The sequence below is a fragment of the Manis pentadactyla genome, chromosome 1, assembly GCF_030020395.1.
Source record: "Manis pentadactyla isolate mManPen7 chromosome 1, mManPen7.hap1, whole genome shotgun sequence".
NCBI lineage: Eukaryota > Metazoa > Chordata > Mammalia > Pholidota > Manidae > Manis > Manis pentadactyla.
This window is the reverse complement of record NC_080019.1, coordinates 104102488-104124760: the sequence shown is the minus strand read 5'-3', so window position 1 is coordinate 104124760 and position 22273 is coordinate 104102488. Positions and strand designations below refer to the sequence as shown.

At 39.0% G+C, this 22273-nt stretch overlaps 1 protein-coding gene across 1 annotated transcript in view; it reads left to right on the top strand.

Annotated features, from left to right (window-relative positions):
- The first annotated feature begins 18229 nt into the window (after positions 1-18229).
- The window catches only part of NCEH1 (neutral cholesterol ester hydrolase 1), a 65652-nt gene continuing 61608 nt past the window's right edge, over positions 18230-22273 (top strand). Inside the window, exon 1 of the mRNA XM_036930889.2 lies at positions 18230-18545. Coding sequence (XP_036786784.2) covers positions 18312-18545 — 234 coding nt within the window. The 5' untranslated portion in view covers positions 18230-18311. The remainder of the gene's footprint in view (positions 18546-22273) is intronic.

The window sequence follows — 22273 nt, the reverse complement described above, 5'->3', positions numbered from 1 at the left end:
GCAATACCTCTGAGCAGGTGCCGAAGCTGATGCCCCTGTGACAAAGAAAAGCGGGGACTTTTTGAAAGTCTTAAAGGGACAGGGATTTAACAGCTGGATGGAAACAGCATTGGTCACAGCCCAGTGGCTGGGAATTACAGGGAAAACCGCCACACTAACCCCCTGGGCAACAGCTCTGAGACCCCTCACGGAGGTAAACAGCCAAACAGCCCCCCCCGCCCTCCCCCACCCGTCCATTACCCCTCCGGGTGCTGCCTAAGGCAAAACACACCCACAGAAAGGCAGAAAGGAAAATTCTTACACTTAAGCCAGGAAAGACACAAAGACCCAGCCTACACGCAATTACACAACACAAGCCACTAGGGGTCGCAGTTGTCCCAGTAAAGAAAGGCCAGTAGCAAGTGAAAGGTTTGGCCCTCCCAGCTGACAGTCAATAGCACCTGTCAACATGAAAAGGCAAAAAAATATGATCCAGACAAGACTAACCCAGACAGCTTCGGCATCTGCTACATCTTCCCCTGAGAAGGAATCTGGGGAGATAGATTTAGCCAGTCTTCCTGAAAAAGAATTGAAAACAAAAGTCATAACCATGCTGATGGACTTGCAGAGAAATATGCAAGAACTAAGGAGGGAGAATACAGAAATAAAACAAGCTCTGGAAGGACTTCAAAACAGAATGGACGAGATGCAAGAGACCATTAATGGACTAGAAAACAGAGAACAGGAACGCAGAGAAGCTGATGCAGAGAGAGATAAATGGATCTCCAGGAATGAAAGAATTTTAAGAGAGCTGAGTGACCAATCAAAAAGGAATAATATACACATTATAGGGATTCCAGAAGAAGAGACAGAAAAAGGAATAGAAAGTGTCTTTGAAGAAATAATTGCCGAAAACTTCCCCTAACTAGGGGAAGAAATGGCCTCTCAGACCACAGAGGTACACAGAACTCCCATGACAAGGGATCCAAGGAGGACAACACCAAGACACATAATAATTAAAATGGCAAAGATCAAAGACAAGGACAAAGTATTAAAGGCAGCCAGAGAGAAAAAAAAAGGCTAACTACAAAGGAAAACCCATCAGGCTATCTTCAGACTTCTCAACAGAAACCCTACAAGCCATAAGAGAATGGCATGATATACTTAATGCAATGAAACAGAAGGGCCTCGAACCAAGACTACTGTATCCAGCACAAATATCATTTAAATATGAAGGAGGGATTAAACAATTCCCAGATAAGCAAAAGTTGAAGGAATTTGCCTACCACAAACCACCTCTTCAGGGCATCCTACAGGGACTTCTCTAGATGGGAGCACTCCTAAAAAGAGCACAGAACAAAACACCCAACATATGAAGAAGGGAGGAGGAGGAATAAGAAGGGAGAGAAATAAAGAATCGTCAGACCGCATTTATAATAGCTCAACAAGTGAGTTAAGATAGACAGTAAGATAGTAAAGAAGCTAACCCTGAACTTTTGGTAACCACAAACTTAAAGCCTGCAATGGCAATAAATTCATACCTTTCAATAATCACCCTAAATGTAAATGGACTGAATGCACCAATCAAAAGTCACAGAGTAATAGAATGAATAAAAAAGCAAGATCCATCCATATGCTGCTTACAAGAGACTCACCTCAAACCCAAAGACATGCACAGACTTAAAGTCAAGGGATGGAAAAAGATATTTCATGCAAAGAACAAAGAGAAGAAAGCAGGTGTTGCAATTCTGCTATCAGACAAAACAGACTTCAAAATAAAGAAAGTAACAAAAGACAAAGAAGAACATTACATAATGATAAAGGGCTCAGTCCATCAAGACGATATAACCATTATAAATATATATGCACCCAATACAGGAGCACCAACATACCTGAAACAAATATTAACAGAACTAAAGGAGGAAATAGAATGAAATGCATTCATTCTAGGAGAATTCAACACACCACTCACTCCAAAGGAGAGATCCAACAGACAGAAAATAAGTAAGGACACAGAGGCACTGAACAACACACTAGAACAGATGGACCTAATAGACATCTACAGAACTCTACATCCAAAAACAACAGGATACACATTCTTCTCAAGTGTACATGGAACATTCTCCAGAATAGACCACATACTAGGCTACAAAAAGAGCCTCAGTAAATTCCAAAAGATTGAAATCCTACCAACCAACTTTTCAAACCACAAGGGCATAAAACTAGAAATAAACTGTACAAAGAAAGCAAAAAGGCTCACAAACACATGGAGGCTTAACAACACGCTCCTAAATAATCAATGGATCAATGACCAAATCAAAATGGAGATCCAGCAATATATGGAAAGAAACAACAACAACACTAAGCCCCAACTTCTGTGGGACACAGCAAAAGCAGTCTTAAGAGGAAAGTATATAGCAATCCAAGCATATTTAAAGAAGGAAGAACAATCCCAAATGAATAGTCTAATATCACAATTATGAAAATTGGAAAAAGAAGAACAAATGAGACCTAAGGTCAGCAGAAGTAGGGACATAATAAAGATCAGAGAAGAAATAAATAAAATTGAGAAGAATAAAACAATAGCAAAAATCAATGAAACCAAGAGCTGGTTCTTTGAGAAAATAAAGAAAATAGATAAGCCTCTAGCCAGACTTATTAAGAGGAAAAGAGAGTCAACACAAATCAACAGTATCAGAAATGAGAAAGGAAAAATCACGATGGACCCCACAGAAATACAAAAAATTATTAGAGAATACTATGAAAACCTATATGCTAACAAGCTGGGAAACCTAGGAGAAACGGACAACTTCCTAGAAAAACACAACCTTCCAAGACTGACCCAGAAAGAAACAGAAAATCTAAACAGACCAATTACAGCAACGAAATTGAAGCAGTAATTTAAAAACTACCAAAGAACAAAACCCCTGGGCCAGATGGATTTACCTCGGAATTTTATCAGACATACAGGGAAGACATAATACCCATTCTCCTTAAAGTTTTCCAAAAAATAGAGGAGGAGGGAATACTCCCAAACTCATTCTATGAAGCTAACATCACCCTAACACCAAAAACAGGCAAAGACCCCACCAAAAAAGAAAACTATAGACCAATATCCCTGATGAATGTAGATGCAAAAATACTCAACAAAATATTAGCAAAGTGAATTCAAAAATACATCAAAAGGATCGTACACCATGACCAAGTGGGATTCATCCCAGGAATGCAAGGATGGCACAACATTCGAAAGTCCATCAACGTCATCCACCACATCAACAAAAAGAAAGACAAAAACCACATGATCATCTCCATAGATGCTGAAAAAGCATTTGACAAAGTTCAACATCCATTCATGATAAAAACTCTCAGCAAAATGGGAATAGAGGGCAAGTACCTCAACATAATAAAGGCCATCTATGATAAACCCACAGCCAACATTATATTGAACAGCGAGAAGCTGAAAGCTTTTCCTCTGAGATCGGGAACAGGGCAGGGATACCCACTCTCCCCACTGTTATTTAACATAGTACTGGAGGTTCCTAGCCATGGCAATCAGACGAAACAAAAAAATACAAGGAATCCAGATTGGTAAAGAAGAAGTTAAACTGTCACTATTTGCAGATGACATGATACTGTACATAAAAACCTTAAAGACTCCACCCCAAAACTACTAGAACTGATATCAGAATACAGCAAAGTTGCAGGCTACAAAATCAACACACAGAAATCTGTGGCTTTCCTATACACTAACAATGAACCAACAGAAAGAGAAATCAGGAAAACAACTCCATTCACAATTGCATCAAAGAAAATAAAATACCTAGGAATAAACCTAACCAAAGAAGTGAAAGACTTATACTCTGAAAACTACAAGTCACTCTTAAGAGAAATGAAAGGGGACACTAACAGATGGAAACTCATCCCATGCTCGTGGCTAGGAAGAATTAATATCGTCAAAATGGCCATCCTGCCCAAAGCAATATACAGATTTGATGCAATCCCTATGAAACTACCAGCAACATTCTTCAATGAACTGGAACAAATAATTCAAAAATTCATATGGAACCACCAAAGACCCCGAATAGCCAAAGCCATCCTGATAAAGAAGAATAAAGTAGGGGGGATCTCACTCCCCAACTTCAAGCTCTAGTATAAAACCATAGTAATCAAGACAATTTTGTACTGGCACAAGAACAGAGCCACAGACCAATGGAACAGACTAGAGAATCCAGACATTCACCCAGACATATATGGTCAATTAATATTTGATAAAGGAGCCATGGACATACAATGGCGAAATGACAGTCTCTTCAACAGATGGTGCTGGCAAAACTGGACAGCTACATGTAGGAGAATGAAACTGGACCATTGTCTAACCCCATATACAAAAGTAAACTCAAAATGGATCAAAGACCTGAATGTAATTCACGAAACCATTACACTCTTGGAAGAAAACATAGGCAAAAACCTCTTAGACATAAACATGAGTGACCTCTTCTTGAACATATCTCCCTGGGCAAGGAAAACAACAGCAAAAATGAATAAGTGGGACTATATCAACCTGAAAAGTTTCTGTACAGCAAAAGACACCATCAATAGAACAAAAAGGAACCCTACAGTATGGGAGAATATATTTGAAAATGACACACCCGATAAAGGCTTGATGTCCAGAATATATAAAGAGCTCACACGCCTCAACAAACAAAGAACAAATAACCCAATTAAAAAATGGGCAGGGGAACTGAACAGATGGTTCTCCAAAAAAGAAATACAGATGGCCAACAGACACATGAAAAGATGCTCCACATCGCTAATTATCAGAGAAATGCAAATTAAAACTACCATGAGGTATCACCTCACACCAGTAAGGATGGCTGCCATCCAAAAGACAAACAACAACAAATGTTGGCGAGGCTGTGGAGAAAGGGGAACCCTCCTACACTGCTGGTGGGAATGTAAATTAGTTCAACCATTGTGGAAAGCAGTATGGAGGTACATCAAAATGCTCAAAACAGACATACCATTTGACCCAGGAATTGCACTCCTAGGAATTTACCCTAAGAATGCAGCAATCAAGTATGAGAAAGACCAATGCACCCCTATGTTTATCGCAGCACTATTTACAATAGCCAAGAATTGGAAGCAACCTAAATGTCCATCGATAGATGAATGGATAAAGAAGATGTGGTACATATACACAATGGAATACTACTCAGCCATAAGAAAAGGGCAAATCCAACCATTTGCAGCAACATGGATGGAGCTGGAGGGTATTATGCTCAGTGAAACAAGCCAAGCAGAGAAAGAGAAATACCAAATGATCTCACTCATCTGTGGAGTATAAGAACAAAGGAAAAACTGAAGGAACAAAACAGCATCAGAATCACAGAACTCAAGAATGGACTAACAGGTACCAAAGGGAAAGGGACTGGGGAGGATGGGTGGGTAGGGAGGGATAAGGGGGGGAGAAATGGGGGGTATTAAGATTAGCATGCATAGGGTGGTGGGAGAAAGGTGAGGGCTGTACAACACAGAGAAGACAAGTAGTGATTCTACAGCATTTTGCTATGCTAATGGACAGTGACTGTAAAGGGGTATATAGGGGGGACCTGGTATAGGGGTGAGCCTAGTAAACAAAGTATTCATCATATAAGTGTAGATTAATGATACCAAAAAAAAAAAAAAAGGCAGTTCCTGTGTGGTGACCTCCAATGAATTCTACACAAGGGTATAAAGGGCATATAAAAGTGTAGGCAAAGGGTCTGTTTGTGTTTATACAGAGGATCAAAGCCTAATTGGGCTACCCCGAAAATGAACTAAGATACGATATGAAAAAGAACTTCCAACATCAGCACTCTAGGGAAGACTCATGCCAGAAGATGATCATCAAAAAACCCCAACAAAGATCCATGCACAGCTACAGGTGTAGATGCACTCATCCCACCAGTTTACGGACTTGCCATAGGAATGAAGAAGGAGATATCTAAGCTGGCCTGTGCATTCAGTAAAACAACAAATTTGACTGGATCTATACTGTTGGAACTCAGCCAAGAATTAGGAGCAGTGCAAACTGTAGAGCTCCAAAGTCTTACAACTACAGACTATTTACTGTTAAAAGAACATATGGGATGTGAACATTCCCCAGGAATGGGTTATTTTAATTTGACTGAATTCTCTCAGTCTGTTCAAGTTCAGTTGGACAATATCCACCATATCATAGATAAGTTTTCACAAATGCCTATGGTGCCTAACTGGTTTTCTTGGTTTCACTGGAGATGGCTGGTAATTACAGGTATGCTTTGGTTACATAACTGTACTTGTATTATGTTAGTGTGTGTGCACAATTTAATTAGTAATTTAAAACCTATACATGCTGAAGTTACTCTACAAGAAGATATGTCAAAGAAATAATCAGTTTTCCCAGGTTTTCTTCCACCTGCTACTTCTATAGCTTTTCTTCTTCCTTCCTAATTACAACCCTTTAATAGAATTCATGCCACATATCGAATTTACCGAATATTATAATTCTTCCAAGTGGTAAAGACACCTCAAGACAAATGCTGGGCATAGAAGCCACAGGGCATAAATATGCAAAGAAGTAAAAAGCTAACCTTTTCAAACAATAAGGCTTCTCTCTCACTTGCCAACTTAACATTTCCCTGTATGGCCCCGGAAGATGACTGGTTAGCCAGAGACGGGTAAGATTCCTCAAGGGAGGAACAACCTAAGACAGGCACAGTCACAGGGGGGCCATCAGGTGAGAAATTGGGGATCAACAGAGGTGAGGCTTAGAACCTCACCCCCCCTATTCTGAGAGAAATCTTCTGCATACGTGGATGTTTTATTGCCCGTGTCTAGCTTGGATTAACACATAGTCTACAGGCACACACCTGATCATCTACATTTGCTCTCTTACAATACTAAACTATGTTTTCTACCTTTATCTTGTATCTACCTACCACTTCAGCATTTTATTAAAAATAATAATAATAAAGAGAGAAATGTGGTATCCACATATAAATCAAGTATAAAAATCAAGTGAGTATTCATATTTGAACTGACTGTTTATAGTTCATAATGCATGAGCAAAACCGAAAGCTTCTGTGATGACTGCCCTTGTAATGTTCACCATGTAACTTATTCACTATGTAAGAATTTTTTCTCCATGTAAGAACTTGTTCGTTATGCTTCAGAAGATTGGAGACTGATGAAAATTAGGCTTGGGGTGGATTAATGATTGTGCATTGAGCATTGACCCCTTTATACAGAATTTTATTGTTGTTAACAACCATTTGATCAATAAATATGAGAAAGGCCCTCCAAAAAAAAAATATATATATATATACACACACACACACACACTTGCAATTGTAAAATAAGTAAGTAATCGGGATGTAATGTATAGCATAAGGAATATAGTCAAAATATTGTAACAACTTAGTATGGTGATAGCTGGTACCTAGAATTATCATGTATATAAATGTTGAATCACTGTGTTGTACACTTGAAACTAATGTAATACTATTTGTCAACTACCCTTCAATAAAAAATAATTATCTAAAAAAAATATATAAATAAAAAAGAAACCGTACAGCACTGTGATTTTTTGTGGTGGCAAATTTTGTTTTTCCCCACTTCTGTGCCTGGCTGAATTCTTTTTGCTTCTTAAGGCTCAAGAAAATGTTACTGTTTCTGTGATCACCTACCTGCAACTGGACGAATTAATTGCTGCTACATTGGTGATCTGGCAGTACTAGACTCAAATATGGTGCATAGTGGCACTTCTCACAGACTATTATTCTTGTGTTTTGCTTCCCATAGTGTATTATTTTGAGCTATGCAAGTCTGTCCCCTCCTTAAAGGCAGAAAAATCACCTCTTTGTAAACTTACTGCCCCCTATCATAATGCATGAAATATGGTGTGCATTCAATATATTTTTTGCTGGATTTTACTGAATTGCAAATTAGTGTCTTTAATGCACTGTATCTTGAAGTGTTGAGGTTTTTATTGCTGAATACATGAAGGTGGCTTGTGAAATGATACATTGCTTTACAGTCACATATCTGTATTAACTATGACTTCTCAGAGTATGAGCTAAATTCAGTATTTTTCCAAAGTCAAGTATTTCTGTTCCTTAAAGAATTTTTAAAAAGCATTGTGTTAACTAGTGGTTACCAAAGGGACTGGGTTGGGGAGGGTGCAGGGAGGAGGAAGGGAATCAAGGGCCAAAATAATTCACAATCGCCATATAAATTGGTCATGGGGATAGTAGTACAGCACAGAGAATACAGTTAATGATTCTGTAACATCTTACTACCTTGATGGATAGTGACTGCACTGGAGGGGGTAAGGAGTTGATAATATGGGTAACTGTTGAACCACTGTGTTATGTATTTAAAACCCACATAAGATTGTATATCAATGATACTTATATTTAAAAAAAAGCATTGTGTTAATAAAAACTGGTGAATAGCAATGAAATATTTAAAAGTTTACAAAACCCCTTTAATCACCAGCATCTAAATGAGATGTATAATATGCACCCATATTTGGCATTGTTTTGTTTTAGTGAGCAAATATTCTTGGAATATAGTGGCTCATAAGCCATCAACACAGATCCAACAATCAGTTGTCTAAAAATTGAAATAAAGACATAGGAGAATTAACCTTGTATATTTTGAATCTTGATATTCAATAAAGGAATGGTATTTTTTATCATTAGACTATGCCTTCCATACCGCACTATAAGATCTTTTGATTTTTCCTTTATATCTCAGGATCTAGCACAGTGACACAAACTCAGTAAATATTGTTAAATAAATAAGTAAAAATCTGAATATATGAGTGAGACCAAATAAAAGTCACACTTGAGGATGACAGTAATATAATACAGAAATCACTAAAACTTAATTTCATACTTTTTATACAGAGAGAAACTGCACTCTAAGAAATAAAATACATTATATCATTATCTCCTATGATTGTTATGATCTGTAACCTTAGCATTTCCAAGAGAGATATTTCCAATAAAGATCCTGACTTTAATTTTAGTTGAGCTATATTTAATTTCTGAGGTAACCAGAATATTTCTCTGTCTTGAATGCTTTCTTACACACAATGCATGATGTCTAAAAATTCGACCACTAAATATAAATATGTTTAAGGTTTGAAGGGTTGCTTCAAAAAACTAGGGCTTTTAAAAATACTTTTTACTTGTGAAGGAAGAATAGAGAAGTTATTCTATCCTAAAGAAAGACTTAAAGAAAAAATACTCTTTGATTAGAAAATAAAAATGAAATTACAATTACTTTGTTTGTATTTTACATTACTAATTTCTTCCCATCCTCCTTATCATTACTATGAAAAGGGATTTAAGGGGTAATGTTTTTAAGAAAGTAGAATTTGTCATTAGAACATTGGGTTTAAGTCCTGATGCTGTTTACTCTATGGTGCTAAGCAAATCACTTAACTTATTTGGGCCTTAGTTTTCTCATCCATAACACGGCTTAAAAAATAATTTTTATTCTACCAATCTCACAGAATTGTGTGAATTAAATAGGAAAAAAAATATGCAAGAGCTTTGATCACTGAGAGCTATAGAATTAGAATCTAGACAGTAGTACAACAGTAGTGCTAGTGACTGAAATAAGGAAAATAGAATCTCCATGTTAACATTGAATGGTCTGGCCAGAAAGTAGACAGAAAAGTACCAAATTCCAATCAGTAATTAATTCCTAAGTATGGTAGCTATTCTGGCCTTAAAGATAGTTTTAGTGTTGTTTCTTCACTTTGCTACAAATTCTAGCAGTTATGGTAACCCATGACCTGGCTAAAATGAAAGTTTAGTCTAAAAAGTCAGAAGGTGTTTTGTTCAGCAAGGAATGTGTAGGAAGTAGGTCTTTTAGAATGTCGAGAGTTACCGTAACAAAATTTGATTGTTGGAGAACTAGCTTGGTTCCTGTCAACTCAGTTTAGTTGTGAAAAGCACAAAACACATGGACTTAGATAGCCTGGAAAGGATGAAATTTCATAAAAACAAAAATGAAAAAGTTAACATAAAAGGTAATTCTTAAAAACTTGTGAGATGCAGTTATTGTAAGGTAGCTGATCAAAAAATTTCTAAAATCAATGGAACCTTCATTTAGTAGAAATGGGCCATCATATGCAAAAAATCCTTCAGTATATGAATGTGTTTCAGACTGGCCAGGGAAGTAAGTCTCGTCTTACTTAATTAGGAAAAGAATGTATCTTCTTTTGTTGTGTGCTGAGATATCTACCACTGATTATAGAATTGATCTTGCAGTTCTACTCATTAAGTAGGGCTCTATTTATAAGGTAATTTATAATGAGTTAGTCTTGAGTATTGCAAAAGCTGAATGATCCATTTTAGTTAAGGAAAGGAAAAATAATTTTAGGCCAATTAGGCCAATGAGTCTAGAAGAGTTTAATTATGCTCCATGTTTCTTCCAATGATAGAATTTCTGGCCAAAGATACATTTCTGCGATTTGGTTATGATCACCTATTGGGCTAATACTATATTTTAATCATTCCTGTTTTTTCCCATATAAATTACTTTTCATGATAGCTCTTAACATTTTTTCATATAAAAGTACACTGTTAGAGCCTTTTTAAAAGTTCCTTTTGGAATATGTTTAGCCTCTATTTGCATTCTCATATAACTGGTAGCTCTTAGAGCTAGAAGGAACCTTTGAGTCCCTAGGTCCAAACTACTGTTTTACAAAGAAACTTAAAGTCAAGAATGATAAACAACTCTTCCAAGGTAAAATGTGTTCTTTCATATACAGTAACAATAATAGCATTATACACAGCAGTGATAGTAGTATAACTCCATTCGGGTTTCTGTACCCGATTCCAATGAATGTGTTGTGGGGGGGTCTTCCCACGCATAACACCAAGCAAGTCTTAAACACCAGCAGGGTGTCCAAGAACTCAACTCAATTCTGCCTGGAGACAGCACCAGATTCCCCAGGTTAAGAGCTCCATCCTACAAGACTACCCTCTACCCCCAACTCCAGAGGCCAGTGGTAAGCCCCAGGCTCTTACCTGTGCTTCTGACCTACCGGCTACAGATTGGAGGTTCCCACAACCTCCCCCTTAGGTCCGATTAATTTTCTAAAGGGACTCACGCTACTCAGGAAAATGCTTAATGTTTACCAGTTTAATAAATGGTATCGTAAAGAATACAAGTTAATAGCCAGATGAAGAGATACATACATAGGACAAGGTCCCAAATAAAGGAGCCTCTATCCTCATTGGCTTTGGGGCCTAGCTTGGTAACATGTGGGAGCATTCTGGTTCCGCAAGCATAGATGCTCTACCCAACTGAGATGCAGTATCCTAGAGAGCAGTAAGCTCTTCTCAAGGGGTTTCGTGAGGGCTTCATTGCATAGCCATGACTGACTAAATTATTGGCTCTTGGTTGATTCAACTTCCAGCCAAAAGTCTCTCATTAACATGACAAACATCCATTTCACCTTGAAGACTCTGCAGTGTTTTCAGGAGCTGTGGATAAAGACTAAATATACCCAGGAAGTATATATTTGGTCATCTGAAAGACCAAATATGTATTTCTTATGACTCATTTTATTGCACAAGGTCGTATAGTCTATGATAAAGCCAAGTCTTGAATACCAGCAGGGTGTCCAATAACTCAATTATGACTCCATCTGCCCAGATTCCCCAGGTTAAGAGCTACAAGACTGCCCTCTACCCTTCTTTCTACTAGGATAGAGTATTTGAGGCAAATAGAGGATTGTTTTATGAATAGAATTTTAAAATTAAATAAAAAGATATAAATAGATGTAACTTTCAATGAAAGTCCAGGTCTATCTGGACTAAGGTGGTTTTCTTTGGCATCTTTGTGAACTTCTAAGTTATTTTTAAAACATTATTATAGAGCAATGAATGAAGAAAATTGAGAAATGCAAAGTATTAGAAGGAAAATAAAATAATTTATAGTTCTACTATAGAAACACAAATGCATTTGAGGTTGTGTGTATTTCCCTCCAGTTGTATTTAAATTATTTTGAATTGTTTTAAATATAATTGTTTTTATAACATATATTCACTTACTATAACCTAAGCAGTTGTCTATGGTAGTGTACTGTTCTTTAAGTAATTTTAAGTTAGGTGTTCCATTTATATTTAGACATATCTGCCTATTTTAATATATGGAAGAAACTTATTTTTATATATTTATTTTAGAATAAATCTTTTTCAGCAAGAAAGCATTGATATAATTTCCAAGGTGTTTAAAAAAAATTTTTAAATACCTAATCTTTATTAAGGAATATGCTTTCTACATATTCATACTATAGAATCATTTATAAAAGGAAAGTGGATACTATCTATTTATCTACCTTTGCTAACATCTGTATGATCTATTCTATCTTTATAATTTTTTGGAGGAAAAAGAAGACCCTAGAAATTATTTCACATCCCTTGACTCTTCTTAAGGTTAGCCACTTTCCTATGTGTCTTTTTAATACTGTATTTAATGCTACATTAATACAAACATTATTAAATGTAATTAAACATTAAAATATAAACATTATTAAAAATCCATGTATAAAATACAAACTTTAAAATAGCAGGAATTTTAAATGTTTAAACAAATGCAATAAAAGTCTGTCATATTATGTTTTTACTATGTATAGCAAATTATTATACCTGAGTTACAAACTACAGGGGAAAAAAGTCCTAAAACAGCACTGATGTGATATCATACAGTAAGTTGACCCGTTTCCCAGGAGCCTTAAAATGACAGCTTGCTAAATTAATTGTGAAATACTGCTTTTAATGACACACATTCACATGCAAAAAATAAAATCCTACACACTTAAAAGTGTCACTTACCTGGGCCACACCTTTTCCTGTGGGAGGATCCACCAAGGACACCAAAGAAACAATTACTTCTTTGGAAAGCAAAAAAGTTTTTTAAAAGTGGAATGTGTCTCATTTAAAGCAATGTATTTATTGGTCATAGACCCCAACTTGTATTGCAGAGCACCTCCCTCCCTTGGGAGTACCTGATCTAACACTTCAAAAGATTTTTTTGGTTTCATATGTTTTCTATTGACTTTAAACCTCTGATTTTTACGTTTCATTTTTTTTTATTTTAGATTTTTTTCATTTTTATTTTAAATGGTAGGGTGTGTGTGTGTGTGTGTGTGTGTGTGTGTGTGTTTGTGTGTGTAAATGCCATAGATTATTTGGGCAGAAGCAGGCTTAACGTTTCTACAAAGCAAATAGCCACCAACACAGGCTATGATCTTCCCACATACATTCTTCTCTTATCAGGCTGAAATCTGAACAGTACAGTTATTCTTTTGAGTTACAAAACAAAGTATTACTTCTAAGAGGCCATTAGTCAGTTACAAGGTGCAGGACTACTGGTAGGCATCCCCTACTCTCACCCACCCTTTGCCTCATTAACCTGCATTAGTTATTAGATTAGATGTTAAAAAGAAAAGCCTGAGGTTCAGAAGATGAGCAAGGGGAGCAGAAAACCCCCTGTACAGAAGTTGCCCAAAATATCTCAGGAGGCCTGGGGACCCCATACACAGCCATTTTGGGGGAAAGGGGCAGGATGCCCTGCTAAAGTGCTTCCATTACCTGTTTAACTATTGGGTAATGGACTGGACTGAATGTGCCACATACCCTTCCCAAATTCCCTTCCCTTCCCAGTACCTCAGAATATGATGTTATTTAGAATCAGGGTCATTGCAGACTAATTATTAGGTAATTAGTTAAGATGAGGTCATACTGAAATAGTATGAGCCCTTAGTCAAACATGACTGGTGTCCTTATGAGAAGATAAGAGAGACAAAAACCAACACACAGAGGAGACAGCCATGCAAAGATAAGAGGCACAGACTGGATGCATCTACAATCCAAGGAACACCAAGGATTGCCAGGAACCACAGAAGCCAGCACAGGGCAAGAAAGGATACTCTCCTAGAGCCTTCAGAGACATCAAGGCCCAGCTGACATCTTGGTTTTAGACTTCTAGCTTCTAGAACTGTAAGACTATAAGTATCTCTTTTTTTAAGCCACTCAGTTTGTGGTACTTTGTTACAACAGTAAAAGGAAACAGTTACTATGGGCATGACCCAGGAACCTGGAAGATGAGGCGTAGGAGAGGACCCTGAGCTGTGTTTATGATGGGAGGAGGAGGCAGTGTGATGTTCTCAGTCAGGGAGCAGCACTGCTCTTTTTCTGGAAATGCCATAAGCAGGCCCATGCTGGATTTATTTTATGAACTCTTAGATATTTGGATGGTTGCAAGAAAAAGAAAGACTTCCTTTTGTTCTTTGAACACATGCCAAGGTTTCCTGTCTTAAGTGATCATATTGCTGACCCCACCAGCAAAATTAAGTTTTAAATCATAATCAGGTGAGAGCATTATGCAAATTAGGCACACACATTATAAATATTGTAATTCACAAACTAATTTTCTTCAGCATAATATGTAGTTACTTTGACCTAATCCATTGTTTAACACTGCATTTAGAGCATATTGCTAAGAATATTGCTGAAAATAATTCTGAGTATCACAGGACTGAATTCATCATCTTACTTCCAAGCCTGATTTATAGCTAATATTTCTTATGTCAGTGACATTACCCAATCCAGAAACTTTGAAATCATTCTTAACTCCATCCTCTCTGCCCTCTCAAGAATCCAGTTAGGAAAGCACACTGATTTAACTTCTAAATGATTTATTTCACTTGTACTATGCATCACTACCCCATTTCTGTAGATCAGACAGTTCCCTTTCTGCTATTCTGGGCCTTTTTGGTCGACTTGTCCTCTTCTTTCTCCTGAACAGTAAATTCCAAGGCCCATAGGCCTGCTTTTCTTTCCCCACACCCTGCATTCTGAGCTTCTCCCTCATTTGGCTTCAGTTACAGGATGAAGATTCCCACACTTATGTCCCCAGCCAGATCTCACCTATGAGCCCCTGACTTGTATGTCTAGGAGTCTACTTGGATAGATTTCTCAAACCTAAATACTCCATGCTGAATTTCTCATTTTCCTTTAGACCTTCGACTCTTCCACCATTCTTAATCCAGTTGCTTCAGTGAGAAACCTGGAAATTCATCCTGACTACTCCTTCACCCTGCTCCAAGTCCACCTCTTATATATCATGCAAGCCCATTACCATCACTTGATACAAGTTTAAACTAGTATCATCTCTTCCTTGGGCACCTTCATGGCAACACCTTCCCAACAGCTTCCTCTGTTTGTCCCCTACCAATATTCGCTCTACATTGTCACTAGATCTGATGTAAAACTTTCAATACCTCCCTATTGCCTGCAGGATAGTGTTCAGACTACTGGGCATCACATACACGGCCTTGCACTGTGTGACCTCTGCCTAACTCTTCAGGTTAAATACCACCTCTCTTTGTTTGTTGCTCCAGAAATGTTGAACTACTTGTGGTTCTGTGTTCACACCACATTTCAGGACTTTTACATGTGTCCTTCTCTCTGCTTGGGACCGTCCTGTACCTGATGTCCACCTGTACCCTCCTCTTGAGCCAGCAGAGTCTGCTCAGCCATCATCTTTCCTGTGGCTCTTCCTACTCCTTTCCCCTCTGTCTCTGAATATTATACATATTTGTAATAATATGTTTATCTGACTTTCTCTTTGACTAGAGCAGACACTTTTTGTGGGAATGGGTCAATTTTCATCAATAGACCACCTACCACAGTGTCCTGCAGACTGTGGGACTCAGTAAGCATTTGTTGATATAAAGTTCTGCTTGTCCTTGGGCCAAGCCCACTTCACATGGCATACACAGTATATGACATTTAGGTAAATTTTGTAAGTAATAAAAATGAAGATTTTGTTAAGCAATGATATTGCTGTTATATAACTAGGAAACTTTAATAAAAACTAATTTAATATAATAAAAACTAATATAAGACATAGATAGAAACATCAATTGCTTGATTCAAATCACACCTTGTTTCCTTAGCAGCAGAACATTTTATTGACTTCTCTTTTTATCATCTTTCACAATCTATGAGTATGTCCTCTCCTAGCTCTAAAATATGTCCTAAATCTTCCCCTTTTCTCCATCCCACTGTTACATTGCCACTCCAGCCACCATCACCTCTCATCCAGATTACTGAAAAAGTCTCCTGACTGGCATTCTGTTCTTTACTAGCACCTGGAATGCTTGTTTTCAAATACAGATGAGATTTTGTTACTACCCTGTTGCAAAGCTGTGAATTGCTTCCCATCACACCAGAGTGTTCAGCCTCTTTATCATGGCCCACATTGAAACGATCTGCCCTCCTGCACCCATGCCACCTCTCTAACTGTGCCTGAACTACCACCCCTTGCATGCTACTCCTGTCTCACTAGCACTGTCTGATCCTTGACATCTTAGGTCCTGGTCCTCATTAGTACCTTAGAGCCTCTGCTCTTGTTTACTGGCCTCTAGATTCCTACATGACTGTTTCCTTAGTTATTTAGATATCAGTTCAAAGGGTATCTCCTTAAAGAGGTCCCTTTCATCACTCAGTTTAAGGCAGCAAACAGTCACAGGGTGTCACATCACTCTGTTATATTTTCTTCATAGTCCTAATCACCTGGCAGCAGAGTTGATTGGTGAGGCACAGGAGCATGAAAGCCAGACTCTGTCAGCTCCAAACCCAGTTACACAGCTCACTAGTAGGTGTGTGTCTGGGCAAAGCATTTCGTCTTTCAATACCTTTGTTTCCAGAATAATATTTCTTACTCCATAGAATTGCTGTGAAGATTAAATGAGCTAATACATTCAAAGCACAAACCACAGAACCTGGCTTATTGTAAGTGCTCCATGCATGTTAGCTATTATTATTTGTATATTTACTGGTTGGCTCTCTTTTCTGTACCTTACCTATTCTCACTCCCCACCCACCACCACCATCACCACCAAACATATAAAATCAAAAAGGGCAGAGACCTTCTGGCCTTACCCCCACTCCTTTATTTCCTAGTGTGGGCCAGGTATATTTGTTGAATAAATGTATTTATTGGAAACAAATGATGAAGGTGTTTATCTCAAATTGGTCTTATTTTTTACAATTCTCAAATCTACAGAAAAAGCACTGAGAATTGTAATGGTTTCTTCGTTCCTTCTTTGTTTCTGTCTCTTACTGCACCACCTCAGGAAAGCTCCCTGTACTGGGATACCAGAGAAGTAAATATTGGGTCTATCACTTACAAACTAGATGATGAACAAGTTGCTCTGGGCCCCAGGAGGCTCATCTGTAAAACCGAGATTGTTACTACTGGCTGAAGAGGGAGGAGAAGTCAGGTGTGGGGCTTCTGTTGTTTGTTTGGTCATCAGCTCTAAGATGCAAAATTATATGTACCAGGTGCTATAAGGCCTTGACCAGTAAGTTTGGAATTGTCCTCTTATCACCTCCTTAAAACGGTTCTTCCAAATGTTTTCCTTCTGGATCTCTGATTGTAATTCTGCTCCTGAGGTTCTCTTTGCGATTCCATACCCCACCCCATCTTTAATAGGAAATCTGGATTCACATGATTTTTCTTCTAACATTGACCCACTGAAAGAATTTTTTTCAGGTGGTGTTTCCCCATTCATTTATTCATTTATATTATCAGGGTTTTTATTTTATTCAGTGGTTTATAGTCCATTATCATTTATTTTGATGCTTAATTATTCCAGCTTTAGGTATTGGGGACCCTTCAAGCTGCCACCTGTGTCCTTTTGACCGGTCGCCATCATTTTTGAGCACTTCATTATCTTCGAACACAACAGGCTCATCTTTACCTACCCCAGCTTTGGAATCAGCCAAGGAACCGTGTGAAGAGTTGTGTTTCCTTTTATTGGAGAATGAGATTTGGAAACCAAGACTTGGGTGTTAGATGCACTACTGGCTTGTCACTGCTTGAATTGTGAGAATTATCTTTTTTCACCACACATCATCTAGAATTTACACTCCATTGCAAGTGGGGTTCTAGAAAACAGTGGATTTTTAGGATCTTTCTCAGTATCTCCATTTTGAGTCAGAATGGCCCACGTGCTTTGGGTAGAGACCCATCACACCGACTCTATTCAGGGTTTCCGTTTGGGAGCCTTCAGGAGGGCGCCCTTGGCCACAGGCGTGCTGTACAGACCTGTGTCCTCCAGAGTCCGCTGTGCGGCGCGCAGCGCAGCCCCAGAGCTCTCTCAAACCTGGAGTGTGTGCTAACACTTTGCAAGGACGCAGGAGAAGGGGTACGTCAGCGCTCCGACTTCCTCCTGACGCCGCCTCTGATTGGTTCCTGGGCATGTAAGAAACGGGTGAATGAGCGGCTGGCACTTGCAGAAACTTGCTGGAGGTCTTGAGGTGGCATCTCCCCGACCTCCTCGTCCACACGCTGGCGAGCCGAGCCGGGGGAGGATGAGGTCGTCCTGTGTCCTGCTCACCGCTCTGGTGGCGCTGGCCGCTTATTACATCTACATTCCCCTGCCCAGCTCCGTGTCCGATCCCTGGAAGCTGATGCTGCTGGACGCGGTTTTCCGGAGCGCACAGCAAGTGGTGAGACGCAGCCCAGCGCTGATTCTCTCTCCCTGGCTCTTAAGCAGTATTTGAAGAGGGAAGCAAAATTTCCGGACCGTGTCCCACGAGAATGCTTATTTTTCTAACGCAATGAAGCGATCGCTTTTTAAGGTGGTTCAATCTGGCATTTTCAGGGTGTCGCATTTGTCTCCCTTAGCTACCATCGGGCTGTCTCTGTGTCTCCTTGTCTGCGTTGGTGACAGGGGTGAAGTTCTAGAATAGAATTTGACAACAGTTTAATCCTTCATCTGCGCTAAATATCCCCGTTTTGGGTTTGCAACGTCAAAAAAAAAAAAAAGACAGTTTTTCCAGCATTTTATAAACTACCCCCTCTCCTATTTTCGTGCTCCTATACGGGCTGGCAAAGAGTGAATTAAAGGTTTTGGTAAGACTGTGGGAGAAGCAGGGTCTGAATCCAGGAGATGCAGCGACCTTAAAAGCAGAAGCGGGCGCGGGCTCGGGCTCGGGCCGGCTGACAAGGTCCCCGACTGCGAAGCTCGCCATTCCCGAGGGCAGCAGGGAGGGCCTCCCTAAGTACTTGAGGGACGCATGGATGTCCTGTTTCTTGTGTGGCCGGTACCAGATAGTCCAAGAAAGGAGGCCAGGCAGCCTGCCTGGCTGGAGGAGAGGTGGTGGGTGGCGGCGGCTGCTGTTTGCATGATGCATTTGCTTTCTGCCTGCCCTGCAGCATTTGTATTAGGTCCTCGGCTGTGGAGGAGATAACCTTTGCCTGAGTTCACCCGGGCAGGGTAACATTTCTCTATACTTGCCTTTCTTTTCCCCAGCAGACAAGAAAATATAACTGTTTCTGCTTATTTTATGGCAAGAGGCATTATTTTTAGTGCCAGAGATTCTAAAATCTAAATTACAATCTACAGCCAAGGCCGAGCCCTGTGATGGAACAGTGTTTCTAAGCAGCCAACTCTGACTCCTAATGCTCCTCCAAACCAAGTCTCTTCCTTTTCCCCAACCTTGGGCTTCAATCTCAGGTTATTTTTGAAAACTCCTCCCCTCCCCACCCACCCCCTCCCCCACCAAGGAATGACTAGAGAAAAAGAGGGAAAAAAACCATGATTTTCTGAGAGGAGGGTTGATGTTCCTTTTCCCTGTCCATTCTAATAATGTGTAGGATTAGTCTTTGAGGCTTTGTCCTGTCAAAAACAATCTTAACTGGGGAATTGTAGCATATTCCTAGTAGGCATTTGCTTCTCTTGAATCCTGCATGTTCTCCACCCCCAAGTCTCCTGTTGTCTCTTAGGAAATGCCTGTGAAGCTCTAGGTCCCCTCCCTTCCCGCCTGCTTACTGTAATGTTGACATGGTAGAAGAAATGGCCATCCCTTCTCTAGCGTTGGTTCCAAGAAAGGCAGTTTTTGTGTAGGAAGCCCTGCAATGCTGCTCTTTCTCCAGAAATCATATAATTTGGTAGTTACATCCTTCAAAGATTCTGGACTGCAATAGTATTTACCTGGGGATTAAATAGCCTTCTACAATAAGAATAAAGATTAATAAGAATAAGGAAAACAGGAAAAAAATCAACCTATGTTGGCCATAGTGATTATTCTTAATTTTCAGGTCACCAAGGAAGTCTGCCCCATCACAAGTAAAATGGGAAAAGCTAGGTTTGGAGAAAAGCCTTTCTTCCCCAATTAGGCTGCCAACCTATCAAAGGCAAGGCTTTTAGACTCTATGGTCCCCTACAGAATGTTCCCTCAGACGGTGTTTGGGAATGATTAAATTAACATGTGTAACGCCCGGTCACAGAGATATATGAGGTAACAAGTATCCTCGCCTGACACCGTGGCCCGGGAGTGGGCTTGCCCTCATTGCTTGTCTTCTGAGTTGTGAATTATCAGAAAGGTGATTCAGACAACATGGAAGCCTAATCTACCCAGTAAAACAATTTTTATCATTGTCACTTCAAATTGTTCAAGGAAAAAGACAATGTGACTTGACATATTGTAAGTAAATAAGAGCATGAGTGCTAGAGTTATACCTTCTCGACTCTCATTACAGTCAGGTCACTTCATGGCTGTGAGGCCAGGCAATTTACTAAACTTCTCTGATCCTCAGTTTTCCCTGTAAAGTAAGGAGAATAGCGACCTTATAAGGTTGCTGTAAGGTTTAGGAATGTATTTAAATGCCTGGAGCTTGTCATCATATTCTGAGTTGTCCCAAAGGCCCACTATTGATGGTAGAGGAAATCTGGCAGATTGCCTGACTTTGATGCCACAAAAAGCAAATGTGAACTAGAAGGAACTTACCTCATTGAAACCCGGAGAGCTACTGCTAATTGCATGGCCTAAAGTTTGTTACCCAGATAATTCTAGTTCAAGCTGATAGGCTCAATTACAAAAGCAACTGAAGCTACTTCAGAGGGGAAGCTTGGCCTACTTAATACAGTAGGCATGTGCCCAGCAACAAGAAATACAAATGCTACTTTTATTCTATTGTCATTAGCAAATGCTTCACCCCTGGGTGCCCCTTCTTATCTCCTTTATCTATCTTGTGCAGATGAGTCAGGTTATTGAGATTATGTTCACTGTCCTTCCTTAGAGTTCTCCAATATATCTAAGAAGGAGCTACTTGAAATGTTGAAGTCATCTCAAACACAGATGCTACATTAGGATCATTTAGGGAGGTTTAAAAAAAACCCTATTGCTCAAGTCATACCTTATACCAAGTTCATTCAGAATCTCTGGGAGTGAGTTCCAGGCATCAGTGGTTTTTAAAAGCTCCCCAGGTGATTTCCCAGTGTGCAGCAATATTTGAGAACCATTGTTCTTTGAGGTAAATAAAATGCATTGCAGATAAGGTATTTTCATTAAACTGCTCAAGTTAAATTGCACACTTACTGCTGGAAGTGAGCCCCTTTATATTAGCATGGCTTAGTTTATCAGATTAATTTGTTGATACTTTGGCTGTAAGCCTAAGGGGATAAAATACTAGCTAGGCAAATTTTAGTATTACAGGAAAGCCATCATAAACCTCTAGTAGTAGAAGAGCACAAACAAGTAGGTCTGGGAAGGGCAGTGGAGACAGAGGTTTAGACTGGGCAGGAGACTAGATGGACAAAAAGAAGGAGTTTGGGAACCTCTGAAGACTTGTTTCAAAGTGCTATTCAAGCAAATATTTTTAAAAATGGTAACCCCAGTACAGATGCAGATACTGAGGAATATACATTGCTGAGTTTGGCAATATCCATATAAACAAAGCTACAGAAGCATATTTGTTCTTTGACCCAGAAATCCCTCTGGATGAATTTCTGCAATCATGGATATAGACAAAGCTGTAGCTGTAAAAATGGAGACATTTTACAGGATCAAAAACCTTATTCACCTAGCCTAAAAAGCATTGCTATTTATGACAAATATGGGAGAACATTCAGCAAACTTTTTTTCTCTTTTTTTGCAGTAGCACTTAAAAGAATGAAAATGTAACAATAAGAGGTTAAATTATGACAAACCCATATTTTGGAGTCCTATGCAAAAAAATTTAGGTTGTTAAATTCTTTATTATTTTACTTTATTTCACATTTACTACAAGAGATTTATACTGTACATTAAGTGGGAAAATACCACAAAACAGCAGATGTGCCATAATCCCATTTAAAATATCTGTCTCAAACCATAGTTTTGTGTGTGTGTGTGTGTATGCACACACACATAGAAAAAGCAAAAGGGTTATAGTGATTTTTTTACCCGCCTGG